The sequence below is a fragment of the Polypterus senegalus genome, chromosome 2 (genome assembly GCF_016835505.1).
Source record: "Polypterus senegalus isolate Bchr_013 chromosome 2, ASM1683550v1, whole genome shotgun sequence".
NCBI lineage: Eukaryota > Metazoa > Chordata > Cladistia > Polypteriformes > Polypteridae > Polypterus > Polypterus senegalus.
This window is the reverse complement of record NC_053155.1, coordinates 210,116,872-210,130,609: the sequence shown is the minus strand read 5'-3', so window position 1 is coordinate 210,130,609 and position 13,738 is coordinate 210,116,872. Positions and strand designations below refer to the sequence as shown.

Genomic DNA, 13,738 nt, shown 5'->3' with positions numbered 1-13,738 from the left:
AATAAGGGTGTTAGTCAAATGTAGGATCCCCACTTTGGATGTCAGTTTATTTGAATTTCCCAGTGATGTAATATTAAACTGCCTGACCAAGTCTATGGTTGTCAGACATCCATTTATTCAAAATAAGTTAGTCAATCAATTATGCTAAATTGATCTCTTACTAAAACTTTAATCATTGTATTCCTCTGATCCCTAAATGGATAGGGAAGAGATACTAGAGTAGTTTTGAAGAAAATGTAGCACCATATGTCTTACAGGTTTCTAATATACTCATAAAATAAATGAAAAATAAAAAAAAAATATTTTAGTACATGTAAGCAGTATGAAATACAGCATATTAGGCAGCAAGTGAACAGTCAGTTCAACAGTCAGTCAGGGTGATGCATTGGAAACAGGACAAATGGGCAAGCGTAAGGATCTGGGTGACTTTGACAAGGGCCAAACTGTGATAGTTAGACAGCTGGGTCACAGCATCTCCAAAATGGCAGGTCCTGTGTGGTGTGCCTGGTATGCAGTGTTTAGTACCTACAAAAACTGGTCTAAGGAAGAACAATTGGTGAACTGGCAACAGCATAATAGGTACCCAAGGCTCACTGATGCATATGGGGAGCAAAGTCTAGCCTGTCTGGTCCCATTCCACAGAAGACTTACTGTAGCACAAAGTGCAAAAAAAAAACTTGAAGCTGGTCATGAGAGAAAGGCATCAGAACATACAGTGTATCACAGCTTGATGTGAAGGGGGTTATAGCTGCAGACCAGTCAGAATGCTTATGCTTACTCCTGTCCACCGCTGAAAGTGCCTTCAATGGACACATGACCATCAAAACTGAACCATGGAGCAATGGAAGAAGGTGGTTTGGTCTGATGAATCACATTTTCTTTTAGATCAAATGATCGGCTATGTTTGTGTGCATCTTTTACCTAGGGAAGAGATGGCAGCAGAAGGCACTATGGGAAGAAGGCATGTTGTCAGGGGCACTGTGATGCTCTGGGAAGTGTTCTGCTGGGAAACCTTTGGTTCTGGCATTCAAGTGAATGTTACTTTGACACATACCACCTACCTAAAGATTGATGCAAAACATGTACACCCCTCCATGGCAACAGTATTCCCTCTTTCAGCAGAATAATGTATCCTGCTTGCACAGCAAAAATTATTCAGGAATGGTTTGAGGAACATGACAAAGATTGAATTGGCCTCCAAATTCCAAGTCTGATCCATGGAGACCCCACATTGCAAGTTACAGGACTTAAAGGATCTGTTGCTAACATTTTTAACATTTTAGTGCCATATACTACAGGACACCTTCAGAGGTCTTGTGGAGTCCTTATCTCAATGGGTCAGAGCTGTTTTAGTGGTAAAAAGGGGTCCTACACCAAATTAGGCATGTGGTTTCATTTTCATGGCTGATCAGTGTATTTCTAAAGCCATAACATACATTTTGTGTGTTACTTCACATTTTGAAAATTAAGACTTCAGAAAAAGTCCAACTCACCAGTTAACCCAGGGTCTCTGTGTGGAGGTAGAAGCTTTATCTAGGCCATAACTAGAGGTGTAGAGATTAAATCTGTTCTGTTTTTTTTCCCCAAATTCTTTATCTCTCTAATTTTCTAAATAGATGGTCTATCATGTTTTGTATCTTTAATGTCTGTAAAATACTCCTGGACAACTTTGTGCAATATACTATTGATAAAGATAAAAATTCTAACAGTTCAAATTCAGGAAGCATTTTTGAGTTGTTAGTACCTTACAGTTGCAGAGTTCTGGTTATCAGTCAAACCCAGGCACTACAAAGTTTGCATGTTTTTACTCTTTCAGTATGATTTTTTTCCACTGGATATTCCAGTTTTCTTTTTACAATACAAAGATTTCTGTTTTAATTTAATTGATTATTCTAAATTGCATCCGTATAAGAAGTTGTAGCTGTGCATGTGCATGTGCCACACAATAGAGTGGTTCATTGTTGAGGTTGGGTTACTGACTGGATCCCATTTTTGCTAGGATATGCTTCTCTGAATTAGGAATGTATGATAAAAGCAAATTGATATAATAATCCATAAATTTGTAATTGTAGCCCACACCATTTGTTGGATTGAAGATAATCTCTGTTTATGCGTATTTTGTGCATCATATTTTCCCATAAAGCAGCTTATCAAGGAATTTCAGATGCATCTCTATATATATATATATAAAATCCCATGTCTGTCTGTCTGTCATTCTGTATGTCTGTCCGCTTTTCATGAGAGAACTACTTAACAGATTTAGATCTGTTTTTTTTCCATAATTTGCTTGAACATTCCAGTTGATTTTGCGACTTCTATCAGAGTGCTAAGTATCATAGTTTGCTTGTAGGAGTGATTTATTTGTGCTAATCTAAGACAGAGGCTGCAGGCCGAGGGAAGGGGGAAGTGTGATGTCAGGAGTAGGGAGCTGGGCAGGGCCCTCCTCACTCACATTGCAGCCTCATAGCCTACCTTGCCTCCACTTAGCTAACGATAACTATGTTTATTGATTTTTAAAGTTTGTCCTGTTTCACTACTACGCAGGCGGAGCCGTGGGTGTCAGTTAATATTATTATATAACCAGGTCGAATCCAGACAACAAATCTTACTACCTACTGTATATGCTACTGATTATATTGCTAAATATGATTGTGTACTGCATATAGGAAGAAAGTATATCATGTCTTCATATCACAAAGTTAATCATCTCCTGACAGGCCAGCCACAGTTAGCAGGGTTTAGTTTAAGGAATTTCTGGTGAGGAAGAACTAACAACATGTATTTAAAAACTTGTCCCCCAAAATTGTTCAACCAGCCTATTCTAGTGTAAACTGAAGAGCAAAGCAAAAAAGTTTTCACAAATAGAAAAAATTACATTTTCCTGTGCACTAGGCAATACATAACAAACACTTTGCAAATGAAAGGACACCTCAGTGTTTTAGGAAGTTCTTAAGAACATACACAGAGCATTTGTTTACTTGATCAACAAATGTTTGAAGAGTCCAGTTTTTCTGATTAAAGATTAAGATTAAAGTCACGATTAAAGCTGTAGCTCTCTTCAAGTCAGCCACTTTGCTTGCAAGGTGTTCATAGCATTGCTGTGTTCATGAGTGAGTCCTGATAAGCTGCTTCAAGCTTTGTGGCCAACACTGCCAGGAATGGCTGTGGTCCTGAAATGGATTAGAGAATGTTACTCTGTGTTACTTTCCACAGCGAACACCCTCTCAAAGTGCTTAAGCAGAACAGTGTACAGTAGTATAATTAGAGTATTCGCAAATTAAATATGTCAGAAAGGGTGTGTGTTGTGAAATGAGTTATAAGACCCTTGGGAAACCCTATCAGTATCTCCATTTTAAAATTATTTAGATATAGGCTGATTGAGATATACTACCTGTTTCCTACTGATGCTATGTTATGTTCTGTTTTGACACAATCTTTGCAGCCAAGTTTGTCTAGCCGAGCCTCTAAGAGCAGTCATGCAAAAAGCATCACTCAACTTCTGCATCCCTTTCATTCTTTTCTTCATTCACAGGTAGTACAGAGGAAGCTAAAAGGCACTTCCAAGACAGTTTTTAGTGTTAGGACTTTTGCTTTGGATTCTTGGTGTCCAGTGTTGAGCATTGGCTATTTACTCTCTCTCGGTATTCAGACCCCTTTCCTGATCTCGAGTATGCTTGTTTCCTTTCTCATCTTCCTGGTTGCACATTTCTGCTTTTTGGCAGAAAATCAAAACAATGCTTTTAATTTGCATAACAAATTTGATAACTGACATAGTACTAAGCAGCAAAATAGTGAAACGTTTACAAATCATAAGGTACAATATAAAATCAACATAATGCTAAAGTTAATTATTTATGTTTTTACCTATTATTAATATAAATGCTGTTTTGTGACTTGGTTTCACGACAATTGCAAATTTCTGTTTTCGTACAGAGTACATTTACAATTAAAATGCAATATACACATTGTAATGGATTACTGGTGGGCAAGGGTTAACCAGTCAGAAAAAATGGCACAAGACAGGCTTCTCTGTGGGTTACAATAATTCAGGCACATGCAGAAGTGGGTATTTGGGAGACAGCCAACCAGATATCACACACACGGAGGTGTGCCATTGCAGTTTAGGAGCTATTTCATCTGCCTCCAGTTCACGATAGACAGGAAGTGCCTAGAAGCAATGCCACAGAGTACATTTCTCAGCACAGACACAAGCCTAAGTGATGAAGAAAAACGCGCATTGCCAGTAGCAGCAGACATCATCTTGCCAGTATAGCTTAAAGGGCAAGAAAATCCAAGAAATAATTCCTAGTGTGGCCTGAGGTAACCCAGAGAGGACATTTAAAACTATCTTAAGTGAATTTTGACTCTGGAGCTAGGATGTGGCATGGGATAGGGCTTAGCTTTCAGTAGGAAAAGAGGCTATAGTGTGTGTAGGGGAGAAAGAAAGATGGCAAGTGAAAGAAGGGAGTGCTTCTTTACCTTAACAAAAGGAGAAGGAGGCCAACAGATAGGTAAGTTCAAAGACGAGAGAGGATGGAGGGTTTGTTGGGTTTTCTTCCTTATTTTTATATTTTTGTGTTCTCTCGCTTTCATCCCTCCCTTGAATTTATTTTTATAAGTGTGCAATTTGTAAATACTTCAGCCTGCTTGACATTTATACTGGGTATATTGGGGTACCCAATAACAATACACATACACATGCACAGATACCTACAGTATATATACATATGGATATTTGTACTTTTTTAAGTCTTGCAGTCTTTCAGGTATGTAAGCTAATAAGAAATGCAATTTATATTATATTCTAATTTCATTAATGTACAAGGTAAAATAAGCTAAGCAAAGGTAAGCTTGGTTACTTCAGCTGTCGCTCTGCATCCCATCAGGCTTGAAACTATGTAAAGCCAGTCTTACAAATCATTGATTTTTTTTCAGTTTGAATTTGATATTTTACACAGTCATTGCACAATGGTAACATAATATATGCCATTACAATACAAAATAGATCTTTTATTAAAATCAAGCAGTGCACATTCGTACTATTTCTGTGCACACAGCAGCATCCCAGCAGACTTTAAAGTATGTTATGTGCTGACGAAAAAATGACCCCTACATCAAACTTACTGTAATACATATTTGATCAATTCAGGGATGGACACTTTTTTTGCTGCGTAAATGAGAATGACAAGGCACTGTTTGTGGAATGCAGGGAAATGTTCACTTTTTAATTTAACTTTCTTGTACAATTTAGATATAAAAAATTGCTCTTTTGACATTGTCTTCAAGTGGGGCTTTTACACTAAGAGAGACTTGTGTAATTTGCAATGAAGTCCACATATTAACTTGAAGGTGATGAATGAGGTCTATTTTTCTAATGTATCTTAGGACATGTGTGCCATGATGGTGCAGTTGTTGGTCTTGCTGCCTAACAATGACTCCAAAGACTTTGATTTCATGTGCACTCACTGTTTGTGTGGAGTTTGCATGTTCTTTCCAATTTGGCATTTTTTTCTGAGGACCTTGGCTTCCCGCTCGTGTTCCAAAGACGTATGTATTAGACTGACTGGCAGGTTTAAATTGGCTTTGTTTGAGAGAGAAAGATATGTACATATACCCTGCAATATTCTCATATTGCATCCACTGCTGTTCACTATCTTATACCCAGTTCTGTCAGGATAGGTTCTGGCCTCTAGGATCTTTAATTGATTTAAACAGATTTAGGAAATAAATAGGTCAATCATTCTGAAACTAATGTGCTGGGTTTGCTTTATTACTAAGTATTTTTCTTGTTTCATTTATAGTCTACCTTAAACCCTGATTATTGGTTTTATTAGATAAATGTCTTTGCACTTTTGCCGATTTTTCAATAAGCTCAAGATAAAATGACAAACACACCCTCCTCAACTCAGAATCAGACAAAATGATCAGGATCTTAATAGTAAGCGATACTATCAGGCACTTGATTCACTGTGTCACTCATTTTACTAATGTCCCCAACTTAGGCCTTACTGGAACAAAATCGTTGCTTCTTTATCAGACAATTACAGATTCTCTATAATACTTTATCTGCTTTATAGAACTGTTGTGCTTGAGATTTTTTATACTTCACTGCTAACACGCTGTCTTACCTTATTCTAGTGAAAAAATGATTAACCACCTGTCACAATACAATGTGAAAAGAATGTCCTGTTTTACTTAAAATTACAAAAAGTTAAAGTAAGATTATAAGGAACAATGTGCAATTTTTTTAGAATCTGGCAGGTATTAATTAATGGTATCCTCAATTAGCTAAGCACACTCTAACACTGTTACCCTTCTTGATGCCTCAGTATTTTGCTCCATATATAAATCAGCTCTTTTTGAATAACATCTAGCATTAAACGTCTGGCTGAGTTATGTCTAAAATCAATAAAGCAAAAAAAAAAAATAATATATAAATCAACCAGAAGGCATACCTGACCAAAGCATTCCAGACTAAAACACTTTGATAGCGGAAGAAAGGATATAGTATATAACCTTTTCTTATTTCCAGCACACAACATTTTATGAATAGCAACATCTGAGTCACTATCATTTCAAATGTATTTATTTTCAGTAATGAATCATGAGAGTAAAGAAGATCAAGGCCATGCAGCCACGGTGAGAGCACCTTGCAGCACATTCTAGCCTGATTAATGTGCTAAAGAGGCTTCATTTTATACTTGGGAGGATCATTAACTCATTAAACAACCTCACTGCAAGTTGTATATTTGAATATTTCAAGCTTTCTTGATCAAGCGTTATACCTCCCTCTTAACTCTTTTTACAAAGTTACTTAGGATCTTTTTACTTTCACAGTAATAGAACATACCATACCATTTTCAAGCTCGCTAACATTCTAAGTCTCTTGAAAGGCCATCTAGGCATTGTGTCAAGTTAGGAAACAGCCCAGGAAAGGATTCCAATCCATCGCAGGACACACTCACTCACACGGGACCAGTCAGCATTCACCAATTAACCTAACCTGCTTGACTTTTGGGATGTGGGTGGAAAACTGGTATATGTGGAGGACCACCTGCACAGATGACAACAGAACATGGGATGCAAAACCCAGAATGAAAAATCATCCATCATCAAACCTTCTTAATCAAATTAATCAAATCACTCCACGCAGTGGCCAGGCTATTAACTGAACCCCAGCTCTTATAGTTTTGCAATAACAGCGCTAAACACAGTGCCACCTTGTGTTAATAAGACCCTGGATAAAATAACTAAGCACTTTAGTAACTAACGTCATTCAATGCTACTGGTCTATCAAAACCTGACATCTCATTTAGGGTTAAAGCAAGTTCCCAAATTGAATGGATGGGCTGTTAATAGTTTTTTGTCTCCATTAGTTGTGAAAAGCTTGCACTTGACCATGAAAACATATTGATTTTATTAAGTCAGTTGACTGCTACTGCCATTTTAGGCATTACTAATTCTTCTTTGACCTGCTCTGCTAGCTGTTACACTATTACACTACTCATAGCTATTTTATCATGTGAGACCCTTCTTTTCCCTTCCTGTTTAAAAGCCCCCCCTAATGGATGTTTTCATTGTCATCAGGAACCATACTATTATCCACTTTGTTGACAGAAAAAATGCTACTAGCAAGGTCTTTCTTTACAGGTCAATACTGACTTCATTGACACACAGAGCACTTTGTTATTCTCACTCCACAAGTGACCGAGTGGTTGGAGCAAACACACTGAAAGAATTAAAAAGGCATTTCAATCAGCAAGAACCTCATACATGTGCAGTATACAGCACCATCTGATAGACTACCTTTATTTTAAGCTTGCTATCCACCACACTGTACTTATCAGTCTAACAAGGCACATGCCAGGCTGCAAAATGTGCCGAATTACCCAGCACTCATCTCAAGACTAGCTGTTAGAAAAGCCTGAATCACGGGCACAGCGTTTGTGCTTCTGAAATGGAGTTCTAGTTTTTGAAGCTAATTACCTACAGCTTTCATCATCTTGATCTCCAAAACCATTTTTTGTAGAAGGACATTCTTTGTGAGCCCGTTGCAGAACTCAAGATGATTCTTTAAAGTGTCTTCTTGGCACCTTTATTTGTGTTTGGGCAAAAGGTCTAAAGCTGAACTACTCTATTGACATAAAAGAAAACTTCATCTGTAGTTTTTGTACTTTGCATTATCAGGACACACCCAACACACTACCACTAAAGTGGCACCTCTTCATTTTGCATATGCATGTGGTGTGCATCTGTATTAATCTAGGATTGCTTAAAGAGTGATCTATTGTGCTTATCGCTGTAGGGCTAAGACATTAAGACACTGATACACTATCCCCAAAATGAAGCCACATCACTTTGGAGTATTTTAAGACAATGGACAGGAATGTGCTATGATCCTAAAGTAACTTGAGAAGGATGACCTTGAACGGAATTAAGCAGGTGTGGTGATGGATGGATGGAAGGATGGGAGTCTGACAAGATTTTTGGTGTGTAAGAGCTGGAAGTGCTTACATAATTTTCTAAGACAATAAAGTCTGCCTCAAACAAATATTGAACATTTATTTTACTGTTTAACTTGAGTGCACTGTGTCTGTCTATGTAACCATCCATCTATATCTTTATTACAAAAATAATAATTCTGCTACGTTGACCTTGTTATAGTGGTTCACTGCAAATATTGAAAAATCAGTCAGGAAGTCAGGCTCAACTCTATAAACTTAAAAATATTAAGAGTAGTAAAACTAGGCAGTCAAACCCGTATCTGTTTATTCTAGTATTCAGCATACTCATCACTCCCTTAGATCAACTGACACGAATTTGCTACTGTGAAGCCAGTTGTTCGTCCATTTTTGAATCAGGTTAACGAGCGTAACACACGTGATAGGTGCCAATGCCGGTGTGCTGGGCACGCTCACCTACGCCACGCCAATTTAGACTTGTAAATCACTATAATTCGCATGTCTTTGTAACATGGATGGAAAATCGGACTGCTCTACCGAGAGCCCAGACACACATGAAAAAGCAGCGAGTGATCGGACCGAGAAATCGAAGCCAATCTCCTGGATCCGAACTAATCATTGTGTCACCGGGCCTCGCAAAGCTTAAAATATTTCACTAGAAGGAAACACGTGACATGTCAAGAGTTTTCCGTTCGTCCTCTTGATAGTGTTCACAAACCGTAAACAAGAAATCAGGACTTTCAAGGGAAAAGGTAGCATACGTACGACAGTAATTGAAAGCGGATAAAAAAGGCTTAAAGTAGGCAGCTGCGGATACGAGTAACCACTTAAACAAGATCATAAGCACAACTAAGGGAGCAAAGATTTTGTTTCCTTAGCAAAATGCTCTCAGGGAGAGCTTTTTGCGAGTAAACTGGCGAGCACAACGACCCGCCGTGAAAAGTGGGATTAGCGCAGCCATGCGTGCCTTCTATTGGCCGCGCAGTGAGGATCACTTACGGGAATGAAATTTGACTGCACAATAGCTGGCTGCACTTACCGCAGCTCAATCGATGCGAAGGGTTTTAGAATACAAAAACTGCCAGTCTGTCGATATTATTTTTCCGTCATTGCTTTAACGTTCTTTAGTTCTCACTGCTATTTCTTCTATAGTATTCAAATATACACAATATAAAAACAATCAATAAATATGTAGCGGCAGCGCTGTAGCTAGCGCTTCTGTTTCACAGTTCAAAATCACCGTCCTGTTCTGCTATGTATGGCGTTTGAAAGTTCTCTCCATGTATGTGTGGGTGATCTTCAGAATACAGTATTCTGTCTTGTATATATGTACTGGACATACTGTTATATGCGTGTTTGATGTGCAACGAATGGGCTGTTGTTCCTGCCTAGCGATCAATCCTACTTCTGTATTAAACAACCAATGGATGTCAAATCTTGCCAACATTGTTTATTATCTTTTAATTATTATTTGGCTCGCGCATGTGTCCAATGCGACTTTGAACATTTCAGATGCAACTGGTTACATTTTTTTTGTTTTTTGTAATTTTAGTACAGGCAGGTGAGATAACTTGCACATGGTTGCAGAAACTCGGGGTTTAATGTCCTAAGTCATATGGCGCACTCCGCCACAGGATTCTCTACTTGCTGAGGCCAATACATACAATATATGGTTACACTTTAAGATTTGGCGGCGCAGTGGTAGCGCTGCTGCCTCGCAGTAAGGAGACCAGGGTTCGCTTCCCGTTGTTCTCCCAGTGTCTGCGTGAGTTTCCTCCGGGTACTCCGGTTTCCTGACACAGTCTAAAGACATGCAGGTTATGTGCATTGGAGATCCTAAATTGTACCTGAAGTGTGTGTGTGTGCCCTGCGGTGGGTTGGTACCCTGTTTTGTTTCCTGCCTTGCGCCCTGTGTTTGCTGGGATTGGCTCTAGCAGACCCCCGTGACCCTGTGCTAGAATGTAGCGAGTTTGATAATGACTGACCGAATGACTTTGAAATTAGGACGTAAAGGAATTGGAATAATACATCAGTCGGTCTCTTAACAGTTTGTAACTCAAACAAATCATTTAGGTCTTCATACATAGCAGTACCTGACTAATAGATGTACCCAGGTATCCTTATTCAAAACTTAAAGACATCTAAGATATATCAGATTTCAAACATATTCAGAGAAATAAGGGGTACGATGGTTTTGATTTAGTTGATAGCTTTTAGTAATACCGTGGCCTGTTCAAAGAAAAATAAATCTGTGCGGTAAACCTGTTTCCCTCTCAAGAAGGACTATCTAATAATGCACACAGACTTTGAAGCGAAACCGAATTTTATTAAGCGACACGTGTTCAAATACTGGGATGATGCGGTACTTTTCAGTCACGCCATCTGTGCGTGTCATGCAGGTAAAATAATACGTCTAGAAAAGAAGGAGGGAAGTCACACGATTTCACATCTTAGGAGTGACGATTTATTCCACAGTATACGCATATACTGTACATACAGTAAGTACAGTTTTCACAGGATTAAATAATGGACTGAGAGTATTAATTAGAATTGTTTTAAAGTCAAATGAAAAACGAAAAGACAGGCTACTTATTTCATGCTGGGAAATAACGCGTTTAGGCAGGCGGTGTCTAAAAGTGCACAGATCGAGGAAACTTTTCTTGTTACCGAAATCACACTTTCACACATTTTCTCACAAATGCTTACACAAACAACGAGCGCAGTCCTAAAACACTGTTGGATAAATATGACGTTACAAGAGTGGGGATGAAGCGCTTTGTAAGCCGTCTCGAAGTGTAATGGTCTTCAAAACTTAAAATACATGTATATATTTTACAACGTTCCTTGACGCTATTGCAGAAGAGAGAAAAAAAAGATGTAAATTCCGCAACTCTGAATTTTTCAAGTTCTCCCTGTTCACATGTGAACTTTCTCTCGCCATTCTCGCACATTAAAGCGTTCGCGCACACTTGTTATTGACTCTATAGTGTCTCGCATGAGTGAGTGAGTGTGTGTGTGCGAATGAGTGTGCCCTGGGATTGCACTGCGGCCAAGTTCACGTTCGGATTCTGCTCGGATATTTCTCTGCCTTGACGAGATCCTGTTGTCAAGCACTATGTACAGTAAACGTCAGTAAAGCAGTTATGGATGGTGAAGGGCTGGACGAGGACTGTGGAATGCAGGAATCAATGGTGTATGCGCAAGATACAATAGTACCGTACACGATCTCATTTTTTTAGATATTCCTTATAGAATTTCAGTGATTAAAAAATCGAGTCCTATCAATATTGCGAAGGTGTTTTTTATGTTAAGAAAATAAACATGGGGGTTACAAGTGATACAAGGTCACAAATACTGGCAAATAGTTTTACAAGACGGCTACCCTCGATTGGAACAGGTGCTCAAAAATAACAAGTGCTGACATTTTCCCGTACACGTTTCTGCCTTTGCATTCGATTCACATTTGACGGTAGGATGAGGTTTAGATGAGATCAGTTTACTTCGCTTATAACTTATCAGGAAGATTGCAACCTTTTTTATTTGCTCACTCGCTGGGACGAGAATCAGAGGCACCACTCTTTATCGACCAGTCCTTCGCGCAAACCATGACATGAAAGCGATTGGCAGATTTGCTAAAACTGCATCATTTAGTTCGAAAAAGTTACTTGTTGCATTTGACTTTGATCACTTTTATTTACGGCCTCAACGATTTTTAAAAAAATAAATAGTTGGTGCGTGCAAAACGGATAATAAAACAGAACCAAATGTCTTAAAAGCAGATCGCCTTGACAGAGATAGATTGACAGTTGTGAACGACACTACAGGAAATAGATTGAAAGATAAGACACTAGAGATATTGTGACAGCAAGACAGTACTAGTATCGTCAGATCAATATGTTGCTTTTCGACTTTAAGTATCCAACCTTGCAGCCCAATTCCAGCTGCCACTATGGGAAGTGCTTCGCCTTTTACACGTATCTACTTTGTAGCAGCTCTCTGCAAAACATTGCCACTTTCGTCTCCAACCAATATGTTGCACAGGACGCACAATGCACACAGGGAATAACTCCGGAACATCTCACATACTGAAAAGTTTCGACTTACCCCGTGAGGACTTGCCGGGTTTACGACGCACACAACAGGTCCGGTCCCAGAGAATGTGCATCTGTTACTCTTTATGGGATGTCGACATCGTAAATGAACGAGATCCGTGAAGATACCAAAACATTGTGTGAAAAAGAGCATTACAACTTTCCTTGACTGAACACTCCGGTGGAAAAGTCAACAGTGAGCTCCGTCTCTCAACCACAGTGCGAGTCGCAGCCCTTGAGCGACAGAATTACAAGCCGGAGAAGAGCGGCGGAGGAGGAAGCACGGCTTCTGGGCAGAGAGAGATCGGGATGAGGAAAATAATAATGATAATAATGACCAAAAAAAGGTTAGTCCGAGTCTAGTCGGCGCGGTTGAAAGTACTGCAGATTTGAAACAGACTCTCACACTACTCCGCGATTTGGTTTTATAGTCCCTGTCAAAATTAGACGCTGGGAATCTTGCAGCAAAGGCACAGCCAATCAAAAGGACAGAAATGTTATCCTTGAGGTCCGCAGACAACCAATAACAAATGTCTTACCCTGGAGAAATTCTCTGATGAATAGAGCTGACTGCTGGAGAATGTATTATTGAACATTACCATACATCAGCAGTATGCATTTATCTTCTGATTGCCTCTATCTATATCCCGAGTACTCGAGACACTTAGGCCGAATTGATTACTTAATTTAACCATTAATTAAATGACTTCTTTTTTGTAGCAGGACCGTCTTTGACAAAGAAGCGGTTAAAAGAAGAAACCTATAATTTTTTTTTTCCAATGGCCAAACCACTCAGTGGTTTGCCACTTTCTTTGCAATTTGAGGCAGTCTGCACCGAGCTTAGAGTTTGCCCTCGACTTGCGAGCCTCAACCTTCAGATATTTTAACGATGTATATCAACTGCAGCAACTACATGTGTAGTACCTTTTTACAATATGGGAGGTTTTTTTGTTGTTTGTTTGTTTGTTTTTTTTTGTATATTCGTTACAATGCTAACTTCCATATCTTGTTTGCAGGTCTCATGCATGTTTAACATCTTGGAGACGACTATATAAAACTCCGCGGTCAAAGAGCTTTGCAGAGTTGGTAAACTGAATAAAATTAAATTTTATTCCTTGCACTTTAAACATGAATTCACTTCATGTTCTATCTATCTATCTATCTATCTATCTATCTATCTATCTA

The 13,738-nt window shown here is 38.8% G+C and overlaps 1 protein-coding gene across 1 annotated transcript in view; it reads right to left on the bottom strand.

The window, feature by feature from the left end:
- LOC120523701 (seven in absentia homolog 3-like) overlaps window positions 1-13,410 on the bottom strand; it is an 84,395-nt gene extending 70,985 nt beyond the window's left edge. The window contains exon 1 of the mRNA XM_039745264.1: window positions 12,567-13,410. Coding sequence (XP_039601198.1) covers window positions 12,567-12,707 — 141 coding nt within the window. The 5' untranslated portion in view covers window positions 12,708-13,410. The remainder of the gene's footprint in view (window positions 1-12,566) is intronic.
- Between the last annotated feature and the right edge of the window lie 328 nt (window positions 13,411-13,738).